At 34.7% G+C, this 24,539-nt stretch overlaps 1 protein-coding gene across 1 annotated transcript; it reads left to right on the top strand.

The window, feature by feature from the left end:
* Nucleotides 1–4,508: 4,508 nt before the first annotated feature.
* Nucleotides 4,509–10,585, top strand: LOC147381696 (G-type lectin S-receptor-like serine/threonine-protein kinase LECRK3). Its single transcript, XM_086430072.1, has 2 exons — nt 4,509–5,139; nt 8,821–10,585. Exons 1-2 carry the CDS (start codon nt 4,509–4,511, stop codon nt 10,560–10,562), a joined length of 2,373 nt encoding a protein of 790 aa, XP_086286198.1. The 3' UTR covers nt 10,563–10,585.
* Nucleotides 10,586–24,539: the final 13,954 nt, after the last annotated feature.

Genomic DNA, 24,539 nt, shown 5'->3' with positions numbered 1-24,539 from the left:
AAGAAGGAATATTTCTCTGCCAGCAAAAATATTCTAGAGATTTATTGAAGAAGTTCGGAATGCTCGAAAGCAAACCAATCTCAACACCAATGGAACCAAATGCTAAGCTGTATGCACATGAAGGAAAAGACTTGAAAGATGCAACGATGTATCGACAACTGGTAGGTAGTCTTATCTACTTGACTTTGACTCGACCTGACATTTCTTATGCAGTTGGTGTGATGAGTCGGTACATGCAAAATCCAAAGAAGCCACATTTGGAAGCAGTCCGACGAATACTAAGATACGTGAAGGGTACAATTGACTATGGTCTTTTGTACAAGAAAGGCGAAGATTGCAAGCTAGTTGGCTACTGTGATGCTGACTATGCAGGACATCACGACACTCGCCGATCAACTACTGGGTATATGTTTACTCTTGGATCGGGAGTGATTTCTTGGTGTAGTAAGAGACAACCGACTGTGTCTTTATCAACAACAGAAGCAGAATATCGAGCAGCAGCAACAACAGCTCAAGAGAGTATGTGGCTGATACAGCTGATGAACGATCTACATCAATCAATAAATTATGCGGTTCCATTATACTGTGATAACCAGTCAGCAATCCGTTTGGCAGAGAATCCAGTTTTTCATGCAAGAACTAAACATGTGCAAGTGCATTATCATTTTGTTAGAGAAAATGTTCTTCAAGAAGATATAGAAATGAGACAAATCAAAACAGATGATCAAGTTGCAGACTTGCTCACAAAAGGATTGAGTACTGGTAAGTTTGAGAACTTTCGTCGTCAACTCAACATGGTGCAAAGAGTAAGAGCTGGTGTTGAGGGGGAGTGTTAAAATTCAACACCAGCCCAAATTGGGAAAAGCCCACATTTATTGTCCAAGCCCAATAGTTATTTATAGCCCAATTTCTAGAATCTTCCTAGAGAAAACTCTAGATGTCTTTAGATAAGAGAAAAATAGAAGATTCTAGAATTATAGATATTTTGGTAGAAAACTCTAGACTAATAGATATTTTTAGAAAGTTCTAGATGACAAAATTGTAACCACTAGATTAAGAATGTGTTGGCACAATCCTAACCATTAGTTAAGGATGTGCCACTAGTATAAATAGGGGTGAGTCCTCTCATTTTGTAATCAAGTAGTTAGAAACAAGTTGTGAGAAATAAGTTGTGAGTAAGAGGTCTTGAGAGGTTGTAAAAAGTGTGAGTGTTTGTAAAAGTGTGTTTTTCTTAATAGAGTGTTATTTTCTTATTCAACTTGTGAGTGATATCTTTATTGAGGGTATAGTACAAGTCAATTGTTTACTTGTTTATATCCAACATTTGTGCATTTAGAGTCGAGTACTCTAGATTTTTTCCTCAACAAACACTTGAATTTAAGATAAAATCTGTCTCATTTTATGGCCTAGATAACCCATACTTCCTAACAATCTAGAAACAACTGCATTCCTAACAAGTGGAAGGATAAGATTAAATCCCCTTAATTGAAGCAACTGTAGAAAAAAAATTAGTTGAGGTTGACTGAAGAAAAAATCTTTTGATTGAAGATAAGATCTTCGTGGATAGGTTCATATCATTGCTACTCCATTGAAGTCTGACTTGTCCTCAAGTCTCCAAGGCAGGAAAATGACCAATCAGGTCCTCATAATTTTCCCAAGTTGAATCTTCAATTGATCTGTCTTCCCATTGAACCAATACCTTAGTGATTGCTTTATTGTGGTATTTGAAGATTCCACGATCTAAATCTTAATAGGTAACCCAGACCAATGTCATTAGATCTGTGATGGGTGGTTGAGTAGTCATGATTTGAGAGGTGTCTCCAATTTTCTTCTTCAGTAAGGATACATGGAAAACTTGGTGTATTTTTGAACCCATGGAAAAAATACCAGTTTGTAAGCAACAGAACCAATACATGCTTGAACCTGGAATGGCGCATACAATTTTGGATTGAACTTGTGTGAGCTGCGATTGCAGCTTATGGACTGCTATTTGTATGGCTATAATTTTAAGGAAACTCAATCACCGATGTTAAATGAACGCTCTGTTCAATACTGATAAGTTTGCATCTTCATGTGATGTTGGGCTTGACGAAGGTTTTCAATCAGTTGCTTAAGGAGTTGATCACGATTTCGCAATGCCCTATCAATCGCGTGGACACTTGTTGAACTTGGAACATATGTGTCAACACATGGTGGAAGCTTACCATATACCACACTTGAAATGGAGACATCTTAATGGAGCTATGATATGGCATGTTATACCAATATTCTACCCTCGAAAGCCGACCATTTTGTCCATTGTTGTGGTTGTTGTCGTGCAAATCACCTTAAGTAATGCTCAATAGAGCAATTGACCACTTCTGTTCGCCCTTTGGACAGTGGATGATAGATTGTGCTTCAACAAAGCTTTGTTCCTCTGAGTTCAAAGTAGGCTTCCCAAAATTTACTTATTAGTTACGAAGATCAAATCTCGATCACATACTATGGAACAAGGCATTCTAAGTAACTTCGCAACAATTTGAACAAAAAATTTCTACTACCATAGAAGTCATATAGGAATGTGTTAGTGATGAAAAAAGAGTCGCCTTGCTAAATTGATCGGCAACAACAAATTTTGAAGTTTTATGATTTGAAGAGGGAATTCTATCAATGAAATCCAAGGACACATCAGTTCAAACATCTACTAGCATGGGCAATGGTTGTAGCAAATCTGGAGGAGTAATCGTTTCAACCTTCTTTCTTTGGCACACTTCACATTCTACTACATATCTTTGAATATCTCTTTTTATGGCACACCAATAAAAATTTGCAGAGATGCACATGTAAGTAGGTAAGAATCACGGATGTCCACCGCCATGTGGAGGAGGATGGTACGATTTTACAACCCTTGTAACGCAAAGCATTATCTTGGAAGGAATAATGTGAATATCTCTTTTATGGCACACCAATAAAAATTTGCGAAGACGCACATGTAAGTAGGTAAGAATCCTGAATGTCCACCAATGGCAGAAGAGTGAAATTCTTCGAGTATCTTGGAACGCCATGAAGAGGAGAATGGTACGATTTTACGACCCTTGTAACATAAAGCATTATCTTGGAAGGAATCATGTGAAAATAAAGAAGGATTCTCTAGTAGCTTTTTGATGATCTATTGGAGGTCTTTATCCATGAAACATTCCTTATTAATCTTGTCTAAGGACGCAAATATAGGAGTAGATAGAGCATGTACCACAACTTCATCATAAACACTAGACAAAGCATCAACTGTAATATTTTCCTTGCCTTGTCGATATACAATCTCATAGTTGTACCTGAGTAGTGTTGTGAGCTATTTTTACTTTTCCAAGGTGGTGAGGCTTTGTTGTACAAAATGCGTGAGTGTTCGGTGGTCAATTAGAACTCATAAATGTCATCCCAACAAGAAAGGCCGTCATTTTGAGTCAACTTTACTTATTACTTCACAATTTAAAAAAAAAAAAAAAAATTCAATGATTGAGAAATAGTAAAAGTTGGGGTGCCAATAGAAACTCTCTATCACTCTTTGAATTTTTATCTGTTAAATCTCGAATTTTATGTTAGCTTAATCCTACTTGTAAACAACTGCAGATGTTGTTTGAGTATGTCATAAATCCTTTGTACTGTTAAGGTAATAACTTGAACCAAACTTTTGTAATGTTGAATGGTGTGTCTTAATCTTTAATTAGGGTGTGATAAATAATTTGAGAATTGGGGTGTGATAAGTAAAAGTTAGGGTGCTAATAGTGGCTCTCTTGATAGCAACAGTAGACCCATTCTTATGCATTGTACTTTAGTGTCAAGTGTTAGGATTGAGATCCGCCCCGTAAAAGACTCAATATAATTTTAAATGGCGGACGTTGATAGTCCACAAGACTTGCCAGTCTTCCAATTCATTGCCCTCCAGGCTTCCACTAGACTTGAAAGTTCTAAGATTCGACTCGGTGTCCATCAAGTCAAGTCAATTTGATAGATAATGAGTCAACTCAAGTATCTCAAATAAACATGTTTTACATTAAATGTTCAGGGATTTCTATGAGTAACAACTACTTCTACATCTCTCGAATGCCATTCATTTTATAAGATCCAACGGTATTTAATGGTGTTGTAAAAAATATAGAAAATGTATTGTATCTAAGTGATTGTGTAAAAATAGCTATTAGCTTTAGATGCCCCATGCATGTCCAGTATAAGAAATTGTTTTTGCAATGTAAGATGAGGAATGATGTTTATTTTATTATTTCCCACTAAAGGAATTAGAAGAAAAAAATAATAAAAGGGGTTACTCGGTTGAGTTAAACAATCGCCTCAAAGAGAAATTAAGAAACTGAACCGAGTTTCAAAACTAAGATTTTGGAAACTAATTCTTGTTCAATGGAAACTAATTCTTCTCTTTGATTTTTCTTCCTGACTTGTCAAAAACGCTATAGATTTGGTCAATTCTCTTCCCTTTAAGACAGAAGAAGAAACTGCACAAAGAAGCATCTTCCTTAATGGCTTCTATCTCTATAGTTCTTCTTCTCCTCTCTACATTTTCTACAGTAACAGCTCAACAAAGATACTCCAACATAAGCTTAGATTCTTCCCTCTCACCCGACACCAACCTCACCTCATGGCTTTCCCCTTCAGGTCGATTCGCCTTCGGATTCTACCCAATAAATCAAGATAGCTTCATCATAGCAATCTGGTTTCCCCAAATTCCCGAAAAGACCATTATATGGGTGGCAAATCGAGATGATCCTCAAGTTTCAAATAATGTTACATTGCATTTAACTAGTAATGGTGGGCTCCTTCTGAGATCCTCACAAGACAATGACAAATCCATTACCGATATTTCTGAATCCGCTTCATCGGCTTCAATGCTAGATTCTGGCAATTTCATTATCTATAATTCGGATTCGAAGATCATATGGCAAAGTTTTGATTATCCAACCAACTCAATTGTACAAGGCCAGCGTCTCATGGCGGGGCAAGAATTGTTCTCTAATTTCTCACAAAATGACCCTCGGATGGGAAGATTTAGGCTCAAAATGCAGGATGATGGTAATCTAGTGCAGTACCCTGTACAAACACCTGACACGTACGTATACGCATATTGGTCTTCAGGTAATAATGGAATATTTAGTCTACAATTTATTATCTTCATGAAGATTAGGATTATTTTTTATATTTAATGGTCAGTGTATTAAGTTATTGAAAAATGTTTTTCTGGGTAAAACATTTTCATGAGAAAATGATAATTGCATTTTATGAAAAATATTTCCAACAGGACTCCCAAAGAAAATGATTGTTTTGTGAGAGTGAATTCTCAAACAATCACTATGTGAAAACTGAAAATTTTGACGGGTAAAGACCCATGAATTTTAAAAATTGAATTTTGACGATTTACGATTGGCAAAATTATTGATGTTCCCAAATTTGACAGCTTTATCTCATCCTTCATTAATTTGATAGTTTGTCAAAAAATAAAATTTGACAATGAAAAATTCGACACCTTGATCCGTCAAATTTGGGCTTTTTTCACATTGTGAATATCCATGCCAGTAAAACTAAAGTCCAATCTATATTTGTCGATGTCCCTCCTAAGCGCAATTAAAGGGAAAATTTTTCTTAACAAAAAAGTCAATCCAGGATTTCACTAAATTTTGATCAAAATATCACATGAATCCACATGTATTGAGGGCATTCCTAGATTACAAAATTCCCATTACATTTTATGTGCTTGGTCTTCCAGGATTTTGTGAAGTTTCAGATTAACTTTTATGTGAACAAAAGATCTCTTTAATCAAAGAGATGAAAATATTTTGTTAAGAAATCCATTTTCTCAAAGTTATTTTGAGCAAAAATTGGTTTTCTTGGAAAAATTACTCTCTTCTATCACACATGCTCTGGCTTGCAAATTATTTGCTTTTCACAACAAATGTTTAGATGTTTTGTAGTGAAAAATTTACTACAACTTGTTAGCTACAAAGATATCTCCTGCCAAATCGCTTTTATGCTTGATGTTTTATCCAACTCAATATCATCTGGATGCAAGTCATGCCACTGAAGGTATTGGAGAAAGATTTATCATCTTTATTGGATTAAATCTTGAGTCATAGTGAAGTAAAGAAAAAAAAAGTCGTGATAATATGACTTGCCAAGTGGCATACTCAAATAACTTCATGACATGGACAAGTTCAAGAACTGTAGATCTGTACACCTCGAGATACACAATTGCACTTTCCCATAAAAAAGTGTGTCCCAAGGGAACCGTATACCCTCAGGCATACAGATCTACTATTACTGGACTTGTCCACGTCATGGAGTCATTTGAGTATGCCACCTAACAAGTCACATTATAGGGACTCTAAAAAAATGATGAGATTATAGAATTAAATATTCTCGCATTTATTTCTACTGCTTTGTTTATTCTAGTGTAAATGATTTTTTCATATTTTCTTGTTAAATAAAACGTTGGAAAAAAATTCAAGTTATTCTACCACATCAAAGAAACTATTCAAATCTCAAAAATACTCTCCATATTTGTTAAACTAACATGGATATGAATTGATTGAACACCTTTAAATATATAGTAGAGAAATTTACCAAGTAGACCTACCTAATGCAATTTTATTTCAAAAATCCTTTGGAGTTTTGACAACTCTAAGGAAACCTTACTCTATCAAGTTTGTACCCCAGCAAACTTTGGAGTGGTGATCCACGACATTAAATTCAAATTCATGCGCTTGATTTGTTACTCAACAAACCTTGGTTTGGATCCTAACCGCATAAATTTTTGGCAATCAAGAAATTGATCTAATGCCAAGGGTTATAGAGGAAAACTTTATAAATTAAAAAAAAAAAAAAAAACAGTTAGTTTCACTGTTTAATTCTTGTTTTAAATTTGGGAGTTCTTAGCCATCATTTTAAACAACTCGGAGACAAATCAAAATGGATTATCTATATATATATATATATATATATATATATATATATATATATATATATATCAAGGGACATGAAAAAACATATGTAAATACAATGTAACATTAATAAAATTTTAAAATATGAGTTATAAGTTTTGAATTGAGCTGATTTTTTGTGAGGATGATCTTCTCATCATAGTGACCATCCTCGTAAAAAATCAGATCAATCCAAAACCTCTAACCCATATTTTGAAAAATCATTGTTTTTACATATGTCCCTTGAACTGCCCCCATATATGTAATATGAGTTTTTTTCATGAAGTCTAAAAGGCTGCGGTATTGGATTTTATCATCCATGCGTGCCCAATGATCCTTAATAAGATTTGAAATCTTACTAAATTAGTCATGCAAGTCTAATTCATGAAGTAAAGTTTGTTCCGTAACAAACTCGACAAATTAAGGGAGTTTTATTACCCATAAACTTTACATCTAAGCTCGTGCCACCTTTTAGTAATCTTATTGGAATTACAAATATACCCATCAAATGAACTTTTCAAATTAAAAAACACCCTCAGTACTTTTTACTATAACATACCTATGGATTTAGAAAAACCTAAATCAAATATATATTAACTTGCATATTGAACTTATAAAAATTATATCTCATCGAAGAAACTATTGAAATTATAGAAACACCCCTGAATACATAAGACCTTTATTGAGGGTTATTTTTGTATTTTTAATTGTTTATTTGATAAGGGGTATTTTTGTAAACTTAAAATTAATCAAGAGGTTCTTTGTAATTTTTAATATCTTTGACGAGAGATATTTTCATGAATTCATATGGATTTATTGTAGCAAGTATTGTAGGCTGTTTTTTGTAATTTGAATAATTAATTTGATAAGTGATACTTCCGAAATTTCAATAGGCACGTTGATGTATCCTTGATGAAGGGTCCTTTTTAAAATTCATATGCATTTACTGTGGTTGTTTGTAATTTTTGTACTTTTTTTTCTTTAATTAAATTTTGCTGCTTGATTAGCCCAAAAAAATTGTGTTGGGGGCTATTTTATAATTTGAGTTACGTCTTTCATTAGGGTCTTTTTGTATTGAGTAATGATAATCTGACATCCGCACGTGGCATACTCCCCCATACACTCTTAACGTGGCATGTGCCATAACCATAGATTTTTCATCGGGATACACAACAGTACATATTTGTGAGGATGTGTAATTGTGTATCCCGATGAAAAATCAATGATTCTGGCATATGCCATGTTTGGGTTGGCAATGATCCAAAATATACCTCATGTTTGAGCTGATCCAATTCGACAAAAAAAATGAAAAAATCGGATTTTTGGATTAAATTCGGATTGCATTGGATCTACACCAATCCACTCTGAAATAATTCGATCCGAACATATTTTAATAATTTTTTTTCTTCTTAATTTTATATAAATACATATAGATAAAAGTTTGAGTCTTTTTTATTTTCCTCTATATTTGTAGTAGGCAATTAGAATTTTTATAAAATTTTATTTTCTAAACTTTTTTAACATTGTTCGGATTGGATCGATTTCAGATGTAGGATGAAATGAACAGATCGGATTCTGTTCACATAATCATTAAATCTGTTCGAATCAGATCGGAGTGGTACTGAACCGATCTGTTGCCAGCCTTACTCCCCGTGGAGGTGTCAAATTATCACGACTCTTTTGTATTTTGTTATCCAAGATAATGTAGATGAAGCTATTCTAATAAATTCATATGCATGTTATAAAGGCAAGTAATTGATTATCTTTTTATATTTTCTACATAGATACTGTTAGATTCATGTAATTGCATCCAATAATCAAACAGAATTCTATTATATTACAGAAACCTCGAAAGAAGGAGATAATGTGACACTAAATCTTGACAGCAATGGTCACCTATACATGCTCAATTACACTGGTTTCAACATACATAATTTGAGTGATATTGGCGTGTTTCCTGCCAATAATGAAACAATATTCTACCGCTTGACTATCGACGTAGATGGGATTTTCAGGTTGTATTCACACAATTTCGATCAAAATGGTAATTGGTCGATCAAGTGGAATTCATCGAACAATAAGTGTGATCCTAAAGGCATTTGTGGCCTAAATGGGTTCTGTACGCTAATGGATCAAGAACCTCTCTGTCTTTGTCCACGTGGTTTTGATTACATCGATGATGCTGAAAGGACCTTGGGCTGTAAGACGAACACCAGTGCGGAAGGTTGCAGAAGCAAGGATGAACATATCAAATACACCATTTATACTTCAGAGCTGATAAGTTGGGAAGAGGATTCATACTTCGTTTCACCATCCACAACCGAAGAAGATTGCAAGTACACCTGCCTGAAGGATTGCCACTGTGAGGCTGCAATATTTGCAAACTCAGAATGCAGAAAACAAAGACTCCCACTGAGATATGGGAGAAGAGATATGGGTGAGTCAAGCAAAGTTCTTATCAAGGCAATGAATGTCGTCGACTTTGGGAACAATGGCAATTTCTCCACTACAAGCAAAGTAGCCAAAGAAAGCAATAAAGTGCTGCGAATCGATATTCTAATTGTTAGTGTAACGATTCTTACTATTGCTTTTATTGTCATTGGGACAACTGGTGTTCTTATTTATAGACAACGTGTCTGGGCGTACAAAAGGATCTCAGAGCAAGGGAGTGTCAGGTTAAGTGAAGGGATCTCTCTACGATCATTTACTTATGATGAGCTCGAGAAATCAACAGATGGATTCAAGGAAGAGTTGGGTAAGGGATCTTTCGGAACAGTTTTTAAAGGGAGTCTATCGAACATCCAAAGACAAGAGGGAGTCATTGCTGTCAAGAGACTAGAAAGATTGTTGGATGAAGGAGAAAGGGAGTTCAAAACTGAGATGAGAGTGATTGGGAGAACACATCACAGAAACCTAGTCCAATTGCTCGGTTACTGCCATGAAGGCTCTAATAGGCTCCTAGTTTACGAGTATATGAGCAATGGGTCACTCGCAAACTTCCTCTTTAATCCCGAAAAATGCCCAAATTGGGATGAAAGAGTGAGAATTGCTTTAAACATAGCTAGAGGCATCTTATATCTCCACGAAGAGTGTGAGATCCAAATCATCCATTGCGACATAAAGCCTCAGAACATACTCATGGATGAGTACCATTGCGCGAAAATAGCTGATTTTGGGTTGGCTAAGTTACTAAAGCCGGACCAAACAAGGACCTATACTGGTATCAGAGGGACTAGAGGGTATGTTGCGCCTGAATGGCATCGAAATATGCCCATAACCGTCAAGGTGGACGTGTACAGCTTCGGGATTGTGCTTTTGGAGATCATATGTTGTCGAAGGCATTTGGAGATGGAGCTGATTGAGGAAGAAGTTGTTCTTGTGAATTGGGTGTACGACTGTTTTAAAAATCATGAGGTGGGTAAGTTGGTGAAGGATGAAGAGGTGGACAAGACAAGGTTGGAAAGAATGGTGAGGGTGGCTTTGTGGTGCATCCAAGATGAGCCGTCCCTTCGCCCTTCCATGAAGAAGGTGGTCCTGATGCTGGAAGGGACTATAGAGATTCCAGTTCCTCCTGGTCCTACTTCTTTTCTTAGTTCAATCTAAAGGAATCTTCCTTGCATCCAACATATCGCGTTCTTATTCTCGTTTTAGTTCTAGTTTCTAATCATAAAATAATTCATTTTGTATTTTTTTTATGTTGCTCCATAAATTGGTCTTTGATAAATAAGATGCAAACAAAATTTGCTTGTTATGACCCAAATGCTGTTAACTTTGAGAAAAATTGAACCTTGGCTCTTTTTGGTCGGATTAATTTGTATATATTGAAGAATTTTAAAAATATATATGATTAGTTACGTAACTATTTATTTGTGAAACAATAAAAGTTTTCTGCAACTATTTATTTGTTTTCTTGCATCAGTATAATTTTTTTAATAGTCTTCCAACTAGGCCATCTAAGTAGATCACACATTAACCTCGAGGGGTTGGCTAGTGGCAATTTTTAATTGATAAGTGGTGAAAGTCTCTAGGTCGTGACTTCGAAACTCAATATGAGCATTAATTCCTCTAGGGCCACTCATGCAGGCGCACCCTCACTTATTTGATGCGTGTGATGTGCTTATTGAATATTTTCAAAATAAAATACATATTTTTTTAGTTTATTTTTTGTTTCTCTTAACTTAGAAATTTGGAGATTCTTGTGTGTGAAAGATTTAGTCCCACATTTCTCACTAGAAACGTGGAGTACCTTATAAGAAGAAGTCAACATAGTTAATTGTATTTGTATTATACTTTTAAGGTTTTAGGTTAGTGTATCAAGGTGGTGCGAAGCACCACCCGCGTCGTATGAAAGAGTGCACTTTGCACTTCGCACGTCATTTTCAAGATTTGAAAGCATCTAATGGTTATGGTCGATCCATCATGTGTGATTGATTGAGTACAATCTGCACTGTACGATTATATTAGTATCCGATCGGATACGATTAGTCAAGAATGATTGGGTACGTTGGATCAAGTTAGTACCTGATCAGGATCGATCAAGTATGTTGATTCATGATTGGTATTCGATCAAGGATGATCAGATTCATTAGATCAAGTGGTAACAGATCAATCCATCATGTATGATGGATTGAGTACGATCTGCACAGTACAATCATATTAGTATCTGATGGGATACGATTAGTCAAAAACGATTGGGTGCGTTGGATCAAGTTAGTACCTGATCAGGATCAATCGTGTGTGTTGATTCATGATAGGTATTTGATCAAGGATGATCAGATCCGTTAGATCAAGTGGTAACCGGTCGGATGCAATTGGAACCATTAGATCACACAGATTCAACCAACAGGTGTTGATTAAAAGTAATGAGACACATACCTTCAAGAGGGTGCGACTTGGATCGTTAGATCTGAGATCAAACATGATCCAATGACTCCTAAATCAAGAGACATTGAATCATGACTCTTAGTCAACAAAAACATAAATGACTGTAAAAAGCCAATTAAAAATTAGATTTCTTTACTGAAATTTTTTTTATTATCTAATTTCCAAGTTTAAGAGTTTGACATCTTTAGTTTCTGAATATTTTTCAAGTATTCTAGATTAAATCGGATCGCACATAATCCGATTTAATAATTTGAGTTTAGACTTTTCTATATCTAGGAGGCAATTGTTCTTAGATCCTGTGTGTGTTGTGGTTCTTACCAGTGAGGGAGAAATTGTCTAAAAGAAAGCGAATCTTGATTTGAGTATTAAAGTCCTAAATTCTTCTTCATTGAATTATTCTTTTTTCGTACACATTTTTCAATAGTACAGATGTTGCATGTGCCCCGAGACTAGTCCTTGGACAAGACCATGGTCTATGGACTGGTAAAGCCCACATATGAACCCGGTCTCCTGTCTACATGGATACATGATTATAATAAAAAAAAACAAAAAAACAAAAAAGGTAGATAACCCTTTTCATTAATAGGAGGCTAAAGTTGAAGGAAACTACAAGACAAAACCTGTAAACATAATAGGGACAAATCAAAAGGAAAATTATCAACAAGCATAGTGAAGCCCTAAGAGAGAACTTAATGCTTTACTAAGCTAATCCACCACTTTGTAGGATTCATGCCAAGGGAACACAAAAATGATCGACTGGAATGGTTTAGACACTTCTTTAATCGACCTCATATTAGATAAGTGACGCCATGAGCAGTCCCATTTACCATTTGATAAGGTCCCATAAAGCCATTTTTGGAATCGTAATTACAAAAGGTTTATCGATAAGTGATTGCTATTTCTACTTAAATAAAAGCAAATTGTATTAATTTGCCAAATTATTGAAGCTAATAAAATTTCTAACTATTTGCAGGTAAAAAGTGCAAATTTGGAGACAAAGAATATTGAAACAGATTTTGTTGCAATGCTCAAGCCAAAATAGAGCATCCAACCAAAGCACGGATCCTAATGCTACCACGTCACTGTGTCGCCACACCCTTGTGGGGTGCACGATAATCTCGAGGAGTTGTGCCTCGAGATTTATGCTGAACATTTTAGACTCTTTAGTCGTTGCAACGATGGACCCTTTTCGAATCAGCTATCGCCAAAAATGACTCGAAAATCTGAAAAAAAAATCTATAAATTGAGGGATTGTCCCAAGAGAAGGGGTCTCTCTTCTTCTTCCTAATTTTACTCTCTATTTTCTGTTTTATGAGAGAGAGAGTTCTTTTAGAGTGAAATCTAAAAGAACTCTCTCTTTTCTTTTTTTCTTTAATTTCTTCTTGTAACACCATTGTAGTTGATCATACTTGATGAGAATAAGGGAGATGTACCAGGAGATCCATTGCATGTTCCGGTTTGGCCAATAACAAGGGCAAGAACTAAAACATTCAAAGAAGCACTAAATGGATTGATTCAAGACACTTGGGCTGATTCTAAAATGTTGAAGTCCAAGATGAGCCCACATGAAGACCGAGGCTTAATTAATGTCATCAAAGCAATTGAGTGGGCCGATTAAGAAGGCTTGGGCATATGGCACAAGTTTGATCGTATGGAGGACATCCAATTAGAGGTTTTTTTTTTTTCCTTTTTAGTTTTCAAAGAATAATGGTTGATTTGTTTTTCAATTATGAGGTTGATTTACTTCCAAATGTTAGCCTTCCAAATAGGAAACAAATCAATTAGTTGCTTGTTTTAGTTTTATTTTCTGTTCGTTGTAAGGCACTTATTTGCCAATATCTTATTTCCTTTCTTGAGATAGGCCTGTAACTTCTCTTTTCTATTAGGGCTTTAGTTTATAAAAAGGACAAAAAAGGATGTAAGAGGGGAGTTTTTTTAATTGAATAAAAAAATGGAGATCATAACTCTTTGGTTCTAAATTCTGACTTATCACTCACCTTCTTCTCTTCTTAAGTGTGGCATCTTCCAATTTTCTTGATACCGTTGGTTCTTATCTTATTATAGATGACGGGTCACGGTCCTACATCGTTCTTGCTTACAAACTTGAAATTAGAAAACGATCCTCCATTACCATATATTGGTTCTGGATCTCACTACTCTTGGTGAGGTTTATATCAATTGGTATTAGAGCTTAGGCTTAAAAAAAATCAGGTTTAATCTATCCTTCTTCTTCTTCTTCTTTGAATTTGTTTGATCAAAAAAAAAAAAAAATATTGAAAAATTGTGTAATTGAATTTATATCACAATTGTTATTCCTCTTCTTGATTTCGTGTTTTTAAAAATAAAAAATAAATAAAAAATAAAAATAAAAAAAAAATGTTCCACGATACCAGCAAGGACTTGCCCAACTACACACCAAAAATAGTAGATCTCGATGTTTTGTGTAAAGCCATGCAACAACACATAGCGCGGATGGAGACTCAGATTGGCGAGGTGAATGACAGGTTAGATAAAGTGGAGTCTAGTTCACAAAGGGAGCGACCATTCAGGGCTCCTAATGTAGAACGAAGAGAAAGGAATCCAACTAGGAATGACTATGAAGATGATTATGAGAATGACCTAGAGGAGGATGATCGCATGTCTAATGCGGGTGCGAGCAGATTTAGGCATGGAATGGGAGGTAGAGGAGCTAGGCATGGGAATAGAGAAGATAGGTATGGAAATAGAGGAGATAGGTATGGAGAGAGGGTTGACAATAATTTGGGTAGCATCAAGGTGAAGATCCCATCTTTCCAAGGCAAAATTGATCCTGAAGCTTATTTGGAGTGAGAGAAAAGAATAGAATGGGTGTTTGATTGCCATGAATATTTTGAATTGAAGAAAGTGAAATTGGCAGCCATAGAATTCACTAATTATGCTATTGTTTGGTGGGATCAACTGATTGTGAGTAGGAAACGGAATGGAGAAAGACCTATTGAGACATGGGAGGAGATGAAATCTGTCATGAGGAGGCGTTTCATTCCCAGTCACTATTATAGGGGCTTGTTTCAAAAATTGCAAACGCTTACTCAAGGGTCTAAGTGTGTTGAAGACTACTACAAGGAGATGGAGATAGCCATGATTCGAGCCGATGTAGAGGAGGATCGAGAGGCTACTATGGCTAGGTTCTTAAATGGACTAAACCGAGACATTGCAAATGTAGTGGAGTTGCAACATTATGTTGAATTGACTGATATGGTGCACATGGCCATTAAGGTGGAGCAACAGTTGAAAAGGAAGGGTTCAACACGGGTTGGGCAGAATTCGGGCTCTTCATCATCATGGAAATCAAATTGGAGCAAGAGGGATGACCAGCCTAGTTACAAGGCCAAAACCGAACCTTCCAAAGATCATAAAGCCGGAGGCACATTAAATCAAGGTAAGTCAGACTCTCAACCTTCTAGAAACCGTGATTTTAAGTGTTTTAAGTGTTTAGGTACATGTCATATTGCATCTCAATGTCCAAACAAGAGAGTAATGGTTTTGAAGGACGATGGTGGTATCGAATCCGAGGATGAATCTGATGATGAGTCCATGCCACCTTTGGAGGATGCAAGTGACCTTAAGTATCCGGTGGATGGCACGCTTTTGGTTGCAAGGAGAGCAGTTAGTGCTCAAGCCAAGGAAGATGATGAGGTACAACGTGACAATATCTTTCACACTCGCTGCCATGTTAATGGTAAGGTATGTAGTATGATTATTGATGGGGGGAGTGGTACTAATGTGGCTAGCACTAGTTTGGTGGAAAAACTGAATTTGACCACATTGAAGCACCCAAAAGCTTATAAGCTGCAATGGTTGAATGATAGTGGGGAAATCAAGGTGATTAAGCAGGTGTTGTTGTCATTTTCAATCAGAAAATACAAAGATGAAGTCATTTGTGATGTGGTACCAACGAATGCGGGCCATATCCTTTTAGGGAGACCATGGCAATTTGATAGGCATGGGACTCATGATGGATATACCAATAGATACTCCTTTATACTCAATAAAAGGCCAATCACTCTTGTACCTTTAACCCCAAGAAAAGTTTATGAAGATCAAATGAGGTTAAAAAAAGAGAAAGATAAAAAAAAAAAGAGTGAGAGATCAAAAAAAACAGAGAAACAAAAGAAAGAGAGTTTGAAATAACAAAAAAAGAAAAAAATGATGAAAAAGAAAAAAAGGCTAGTGAAAAAAAACAAGTGAGTTTTTATGCAAGAGAGAGTGAGATAAAAAAAAACATTGTTTTCAAATCAGCCAATGATTGTACTCTTGTACAAAGAGGCTTGTTTTAGTACTAATGAAGTTAACTCTTCTTTACCTAGTGTTGTTGTTTCACTTTTGCAGGACTTTGATGAAGTGTTTCCCGAAGAGATGCCTATTGGTTTACCAACAATAAGGGGGATTGAGCACCAAATTGATTTTGTGCCCGGTGCATCCATCTCAAACAGACCTGCATACCGAAGTAATCCCGAGAAGACAAAGGAACTTCAAAGGCAGGTTAGTGAGCTCATGGAAAAGGGATATGTGCATGAGAGCATAAGTCCTTGCGTGGTTCCCGTATTGCTTGTGCCTAAGGAGGATGAAACTTCGAGGATGTGTGTTGATTGTCGTGCCATCAACAATATCACTATAAAGTATCGACATCCTATTCCTAGGCTAGATGATATGCTTGATAAATTGCATGGTTCTATTGTTTTCACTAAAATTGATCTTAAAAGTGGATATCATCAAATTAGGATGAAAGAAGGTGATGAGTGGAAAACTGCTTTCAAAACAATATATGGTTTATATGAGTGGTTAGTTATGCCTTTTGGATTAACTAATGCACCAAGTACCTTCAAGAGATTAATGAACCATGTTTTACATGCTTTTATTGGAAAATTTGTGGTTGTTTACTTTGACGACATTCTGATTTATAGCAAAAACTTGGATGACCATGTTGAACATTTAAAACTTGTTCTAGGTGTTTTAAGAACAGAAAAGTTGTTTGCTAATCTCAAAAAATGTACCTTTTGCACGGATAAGCTTGTATTTCTTGGTTTTGTTGTTAGTGCTAAGGGAATTGGGGTTGTTGAAGAGAAGGTTAGGGCAATTAAGGAGTGGCCGAAACCTACAAATGTGGGACAAGTGAGAAGTTATCATGGGTTAGCTAGTTTTTATAGGAGGTTTGTGAAAGATTTTAGTAGTCTAGCCGCACCTTTAACTGAAGTTATCAAAAAGAAAGTGGGTTTTAAGTGGGGGTGATGAACAACAAAAGGCATTCAACTTAATAAAGGAAAAATTAACTGATGCACCTTTACTTGGTTTTCCTGACTTTGCTAAAGCTTTTGAGATTTAGTGTGATGCTTCAGGAATAGGTATTGGAGCTGTTTTAATGCAAGAAGGACATCCCATTGCTTTTTTTAGTGAGAAGATAAATGGAGCAGCCTTGAATTATCCTACCTATGACAAGGAGATGTATGCATTGGTTAGGGCATTGGAAACTTGGCAACACTACCTTTGGCCGAAGGAATTTGTGATTCACACGGATCATGAGTCCTTAAAGCATTTAAAGGGGCAACACAAGCTAAATAAACAGCATGCCAAGTGGGTGGAGTTCATAGAAACATTTTCATATGTGATCAAGTATAAAAAAGGTAAGGAAAATGTGGTCGTTGATGCTTTGTCTAGAAGGTACGTTTTACTTTCTTCTTTGGATGCTAGATTGTTTGGTTTTGACTACATTAAGGAGTTGTATGTGGAAGACTCTGACTATGGCAATGTATTCAATGCATGTGAAAAGGTAGCATTTAGTAAATTTATAGGCATGAAGGATTTTTGTTTAGAGAAACTAAATTATGCGTGCCTAAGGGTTCTTTGCGTGAATTACTTGTTAGAGAGGCTCATGGGGGAGGGTTGATGGGGCACTTTGGTATAGCCAAGACACTAGATATTTTACATGAACATTTCTTTTGGCCTCATATGAAACGTGATGTAGAAAGAATTTGTGAGAAATGCCTTACGTGTAGACAAGCTAAGTCTAAGGTTAAGCCTCATGGTTTATACACTCCTTTGCCTATACCTAGTGGACCTTGGATTGATATTTCCATGGATTTTGTGTTGGGTTTGCCTAGGTCAAAAAAAGGTAGGGATTCTATATACGTGGTTGTTGACAAGTTTTCTAAAATGGTACATTTCATTCCTTGTCATAAAACTGATGATGCATCACATATTGCTGATTTGTTTTTTAAAGAGATTGTTAGATTGCATGGCATGCCTAAGACCATTATTTCGGATAGAGATGTTAAGTTCTTAAGCTACTTTTGAAAGACTTTGTGGGGTAAGTTAAGAACTAAATTTTTGTTTTCTACTACTTGTCATCCACAAACTGATGGTCAAATCGAAGTAGTTAATAGGACTTTATCTGCCTTGTTGCGTGCTATAATACAAAAGAACATGAAATCATGGGAAGATCGTTTACCGCATGTAGGGTTTGCTTATAATAGGAGTGTGCATTCTGCAACTCATTTCTCACCTTTTGAAATGGTATATGGTTTTAATCCACTAACCCCTTTGGATTTAATTCCGTTACCTGTGAATGAGCATGTTAGCGTGGACGGGAAGAAAAAGGCAGATTTTGTCAAGCAAATCCATGAAAAGACTCGGCAAAACATTGAGAGGCGAACTGAACAATATGCCAACCAAGCTATTAAAGGGCGCAAGAAAGTTGTGTTTGAACCCGGTGATTGGGTGTGGTTGCATATGAGGAAGGAACGGTTTCCAGTCCAGCGGCGCTCTAAATTACTTCCTAGGGGAGATGGCTCATTTCAAGTGCTTGAAAGAATCAATGACAATGCCTACAAGTTAGATCTTCCAAGTGAGTATAATGTTAGTGCAAACTTCAACGTTTCTGATTTATCTCCTTTTGATGTAGGTGACGATTTGAGGACAAATCCTTTTCAAGAGGGAGGGAATGATGATAATAAGGGAGCTGTACCAAGGAATCCATTGCATGTTCCGGTTGGGCCAATAACAAGGGCAAGAACTAAAACATTCAAAAAAAGCACTAAATGGATTGATTCAAGACACTTGGGTTGATTCTGAAATGTTGAAGTCCAAGATGAGCCCACATGAAGACCGAGGCTTAATTAATGTCATCAAAGCAATTGAGTAGGCCGATTAAGAGAAGGCTTGGCGTATGGCACAAGTTTGATCGTATGGAGGACATCCAATTTGAGTTTTTTTCCTTTCTAGTTTTCAAAGAATAATGGTTGATTTGTTTCTCAATTATGAGGTTGATTTACTTCCAAATGTTAGTCTTTCAAATAGGAAACAAATCAATTAGTTGCTTCTTTTAGTTTTATTTTCTATCCGTTGTAAGACACATATTGCTCAATTTAGCTATCTGATTGTAAGGCACTTATTTGTCAATATCTTATTTCCTTTCTTGAGATAGGCTTGTAGCTTCTCTTTTCTATTAGGGCTTTAGTTTATAAAAAGGACAAAAAATGATGTAAGAGGGGAGTTTTTTTAATTGAATAAAAAAATGGAGAGCATAACTCTTTGGTTCTGAATTCTGACTTATCACTCACCTTCTTCTCTCCTTGAGTGTGGCATCTTCCAATTTTCTTGATATCGTTGGTTCTTATCTCATTATAGATGACGGGTCACGATCCTACATCGCTCTTGCCTACAAACTTGAAATTAGAAAACAATCCTCCATTACCATATATTGGTTCCGGGTCTCACTACTCTTGGTGAGGTTCATATCAATACCTTCAAGCTTGGAAAGAAAGTTTAGTAAAAAATTATCTCATTCTCTTCTCCACCATATTTTTTCTATTTTACTATTGTTGTAATTTATTCCTCGTAATGATCGGCTAGACTCTCTATAGAAAGGTCGATAATGCTAGAGCGGGTCTATTTTGATCTTGTTTAAGCAATTTTATTATACTTGTTTTAATTGTGCTTGTGTGAAGTTTATTAAATTTGAATTATTCAATTTGTATTGATTGTTCTCGCTTTAATGATATATGCTTAGATGAGTTCAAACTTAATCATGTTTAGTGCCAACTTGAGATAGAAATCTAATAATATCATCTTGATTTACAATTCACACACATTTTCGGATTCATCTAACAGCATTAATCGAATGATTCTCCAATCCACAAACAATGGTTTGTTGTGTGGATTGAGACTGAATTAGAGTTGCTTATCTTGTTAAGTAAGTTTACAAAGATTGAATTGATTTCTCTAACTTTTACCTTGCTTTAATTTCATTTATTGCTTCAATTTCATTCTATTTCTTAGTTACAATTTTCATACTCTGTTTTACAATTGTTTTTAAAATCTATTTTGGTTTCAATTAGAAAGAAGATTCGAATAGACTATTGTCCTTGTGGAACAAATCTTACTCACTAAAGTTTTATTTTAACATTTGTTTAATTTTACATCTGCAATCATACCACAATTCGGACACCATTCAAACAGTTTTCTAGCATATAAAGAATCTAACTCTCATAGATGATTGATCGGACTAATTTTTGGTGCATAGGTAGACCGATGTAAGGTCTAAAATATTTAGAATCCTTTAAATATATGTATTAAATCTATTAGATATTTAAAAATAATTTTAAATATTGTTTTAAAACTTGACTCAATTCTCCATGGAATTTAATTAACTTGGAAACTTGCGAGTTGAATAAATTAATTATATTAATATTATGAATATTTATAATAAAAATATATTTTTTAGTTCTCCGCAAAAATTATTTTTATAAAACCAAATAACTCAGTCAAGTGTTTGAACTTATTGGGTATTGATTTTAGTTGACTCAACTAAGTTAACTCACGAACGTTGGTTCCACTGAGTTTGGATTCGAATCATTACAAAATCCAATCAACTAGATAGTGATGTATACAACTTGGTTGTTTGAGTCAACTCAATAGAATTTGTAGTGACTTGGGCCAAACTCGGTAGAATCAACTTGCCGAGTCAACTTGAAAATGCAATTACTAAGGTCAAAATTTTGATCTAGTCATTTGGTTATCTATAATATTTGTGTTGGAGAAAAATAATAATATTTATTTATTTATTTTAAATGTTAAAATTATATTTTAATTAACATAAAATTAATATATTTTATTTGATTCATTTGAGTCAACTTTCGATTTTTCAAATTGATACGATTGATGGGTCTAACCATTTTAGAACTTGCATCAGTCTACCTACACATTCCAAATCATTGGATGATGATCATTATCCGGTCATCATCATCATCATTGCATCACAAGATGAATAGTCTTGGGAAGAAAAAAATGGGGAAATTATCAGAAAAAATCAAAATAAAAAATTATTTATAAAATAATATTAATTTTCGTGAAATTACAAATAAAAACCTATTTTGCCACTTCAAGTGGACGTTTTAATTTTTTAAGATTTTTCACCAGTTTGAAGTGGCATAACTAATTTTATTTTTTTACTTTTCCCGACACTTAAACTATCGCATGTTTATTTTTTAATTTTTCCGCTACTTAAAAGTGGCACAAAATGTGTTTTTATTATTATTATTTATATATAACATACTTCAGGTTTTTCGAAAAGAGAATGACTAGCTTACTAAGTTAGTAAGTGTTTCACCCTTACTAAAGGTCCTTGGACTCACCTTGTGGCATCAAAAACATGATCCGATGGTTCAAAATTGAAGAGGATAAAATTCTAAGAACTCGAAAAAAAAATTCAAAAAAACAAGTTATTTTCACACATTGAAGTTTAAATTTAAAATTTTGACTTAAGTGGAAATTCGTTAGCCGTCCATTTTCAAAACTTTGGATCAAGCAAAAAATAATTGTTTTCTTATCTTTTTTAATCTGAGTTTTGAATGAAATCTAAAGGGTTCTTGTGTTGGATTGCTAATGTGGTAGTCCATTTGAGTAAAACAACCCCAAGTAAGGCTTAAAATGTTACTTAGTAAGCAAAATATTTTTCTTTTAATGCATTTTGCTTACACGGTTTTCAAGATTCAAAAGAGAAACATTTGGCTTACTAATTTATTAACATTTTAAGCCTTACTTAAGGTTGCTTTACTCGAATGAACTTTCACATTATCAATCCAACACCACAATCCTCTAGATTTCATCTAAAACTCAGATTTAAAAACATAAGAAAACATTTTGTTTTACTTGATCCTAGGTTTTGAAAATGGATAGCTAATGAACTTCCATTTAAGTCAAAATTTTAAAATTAAACTTCAAAAGGAAAAAATAATTTGATTTTTGATTTTTGATTTTTGATTTTTCTTACAAGTCCTTAGAATTCTGTCCTCTACAATCTTGAAGCATCGGATCATGTTTTTGATGCCACAAGGTGAGTCCAAGGACCCTTAGTAAGAGTGAAACACTTGCCAACTTAGTAAGGTTAGTCATACTCTTTCCAAAAGAACTAAAGTGCGACCACTTGAGGTGGCGGAATGTTAAAAAAAATAACATTTTGTGGCGCCACTCTACTGGGTGGAATTTAAAAAATAAAATAAAATAAACGTGCGCCACATTAAATGGCTAAAAAAAAAAAGGAATTTAAAAAAAAAATTAAACGTGCGCCACATTAAATGGCTAAAAAAAAAAAGGAATTTAAAAAAAAAATTAAACGTGCGCCACATTAAATGGCTAAAAAAAAATTACTTAAGCCACTTCAACTGACGAAATTTTTTTAAAAAAAAAATAAAAACCGCCACTTGAAGTTGCAAAATAGGTTCTTATTTGTAATTTCACGAAAATTAATATTTTTTTTATAATTTTTTTTCTCATTATTCCCCTCCCCCCCCACCCCCACAAAAAAAAAAAAAAAAAAAACCTTAAAAGGCGTTTTTTGTCATTAGATCATTTTTCGTCGATCTACAAGAGACCGCTAAGGTCAAAGGGTTTGTAATTAATTTTAAAATATACAGATAACTCAAATAATCATTAAAACGTGGAAGAGCAAAATCGACACACACGGTTTTAAACTTTTAAAGGTGCTGTCAAAAGTTTAGTTCAGGGATTATGTAAAATACAGCTTTAGTGGCTCCTCAAGAGTTGGTATTCTTTGCAAGAGGACCTTTTGGTACGTATTTTCGATAAACTAGCCTTTTCAACCATTTCTCAAAAAAAATTATTTGTTTGTCACTCAAAAGTTTGATAATGAAAAAAAAAACCCTAACAGAACCTACCACGCTTTTAGATTTTCATTACACATATGACACACTCTTGACAGTGATAGATACGTTTTGTGTAAAAAAATTGTTGGAGACAATAATTATCCTTTAAATTTGTCTATAAAGAAATTGTAACCAACACAAAGGATGAGTATTTTATCTTTCCTTAGATAAGGGCCAGGCTACTTGTACCCTCTGTTTAATCTCTTCACACCCACTTACCCTTGCACCTCCCAAAAATTCCTCCATTCTCAACACACCCACATTTTTTTCAGTTACTCTTTGTTTACAATCGAACAATCTTCGATGATGTTCTTCTTCTTCTTCTTCTTCTTGTTCTTCTTCTTCTCCCTCTCTTCTCCTAATTTACATTTACAAGGGTTTCATCTTGGATTTCACAACACAAAAAGCAATACCCTTAAAACTTGTAGAGTAGGTTATAAAAGACCATGTCTCAACTCCCAATCTAGGGACTAGTAAATTTTAACAACAAAAAAAAAAAAAAAAACAAATGAAGATTCGTTCAATATTTCAGTATCGAAATTGGCAAAAGATATTTGGTAGGGTCCCATTGAATCTATGTGAAAGGATTCGGTAGGTTCTTACATATATCCCAATTGGTAGGCTCCTACTAAGTCGTATTAGGTAAAGTCGATATGATTCTACCGAATCAAAATGAAAGTTTTTGATAACTTCCTACGCAGAAAAAGTTAAATCTTTTTTTTTATCGAAGTTCAAAGAGGTTTTTTATTAGAGTCAATTTGGTCATTTCACCAATTTTAATTTTAATTTTTATGTGGGAGCATAGAGCACAAATGGTGGGTGCAAGTAGAATGTCCCTAAATGAATACTAGACCATTATATTATTAATATATCACAATGGTAATATTTTGATTTCCTTATTTTATCTTTCATTCAAAGAGTTGTTATTGCGACCCCAACTTTACTTATTACTTTACAATTAAATAATAATAATAATAATAATAAATCAATGATTGAGAAACAGTGAAAGTTGGGGTGCCAATAGAAACTCTCATCTTCTTTTTAGATTTCTAATTGTTTGATTTAGGATTTTATATCAGACTAATCCCACTTGTAAATAACTGCTAATTCTTTAGTAATGTTGAAGTGATAATTTGAATCAAATTTTTGTAATGTTTGAATGATGTGTCTTAATCTTTAATTAGGATGTGATAAATAATTTGAGAAATTGGACTGTAATGTGTTGAAGTTGGGTGCCAATAGTAACTCTCTTCATTTATGATGGCAACGGTAGTCATTCATATAGTATTTCAGGAGTGAGGTCTGCCCCGTAAAAGACGAAAGATAAGTTGAACAGGAGTGAGGTCTGCCCTGTAAAAGACGAAAAATAAGTTGAAGTCGTGGACGTTGCTCATCCACAAGACTTGCAAGACTTCAAAGTCATTCCCTGCCCTCCAGGCCTCCACTAGACTTGAAAGTTCTAAAACTTGACTCAGTTTCCACCGAGTCAAATCAATTT

Source organism: Akebia trifoliata, unplaced genomic scaffold (genome assembly GCF_017979445.1).
Source record: "Akebia trifoliata isolate Shusen 1 unplaced genomic scaffold, ASM1797944v1 Contig00295, whole genome shotgun sequence".
Lineage (NCBI taxonomy): Eukaryota > Viridiplantae > Streptophyta > Magnoliopsida > Ranunculales > Lardizabalaceae > Akebia > Akebia trifoliata.
The sequence above is the reverse complement of the archived record's forward strand: the minus strand, read 5'-3'. Positions and strand labels throughout refer to the sequence as shown.

What these genes read in the sequence shown, in the direction of transcription:
- LOC147381696 (XM_086430072.1), top strand. Translation starts at nt 4,509, where the DNA reads ATGGCTTCTATCTCTATAGTTCTTCTTCTCCTCTCTACATTTTCTACA. An exon ending in AGGTAATAATGGAATATTTA is followed by an intron (nt 5,140 to 8,820) that starts GTCTACAATTTA and finishes CGAAAGAAGGAG; the next exon opens with ATAATGTGACACTAAATCTT.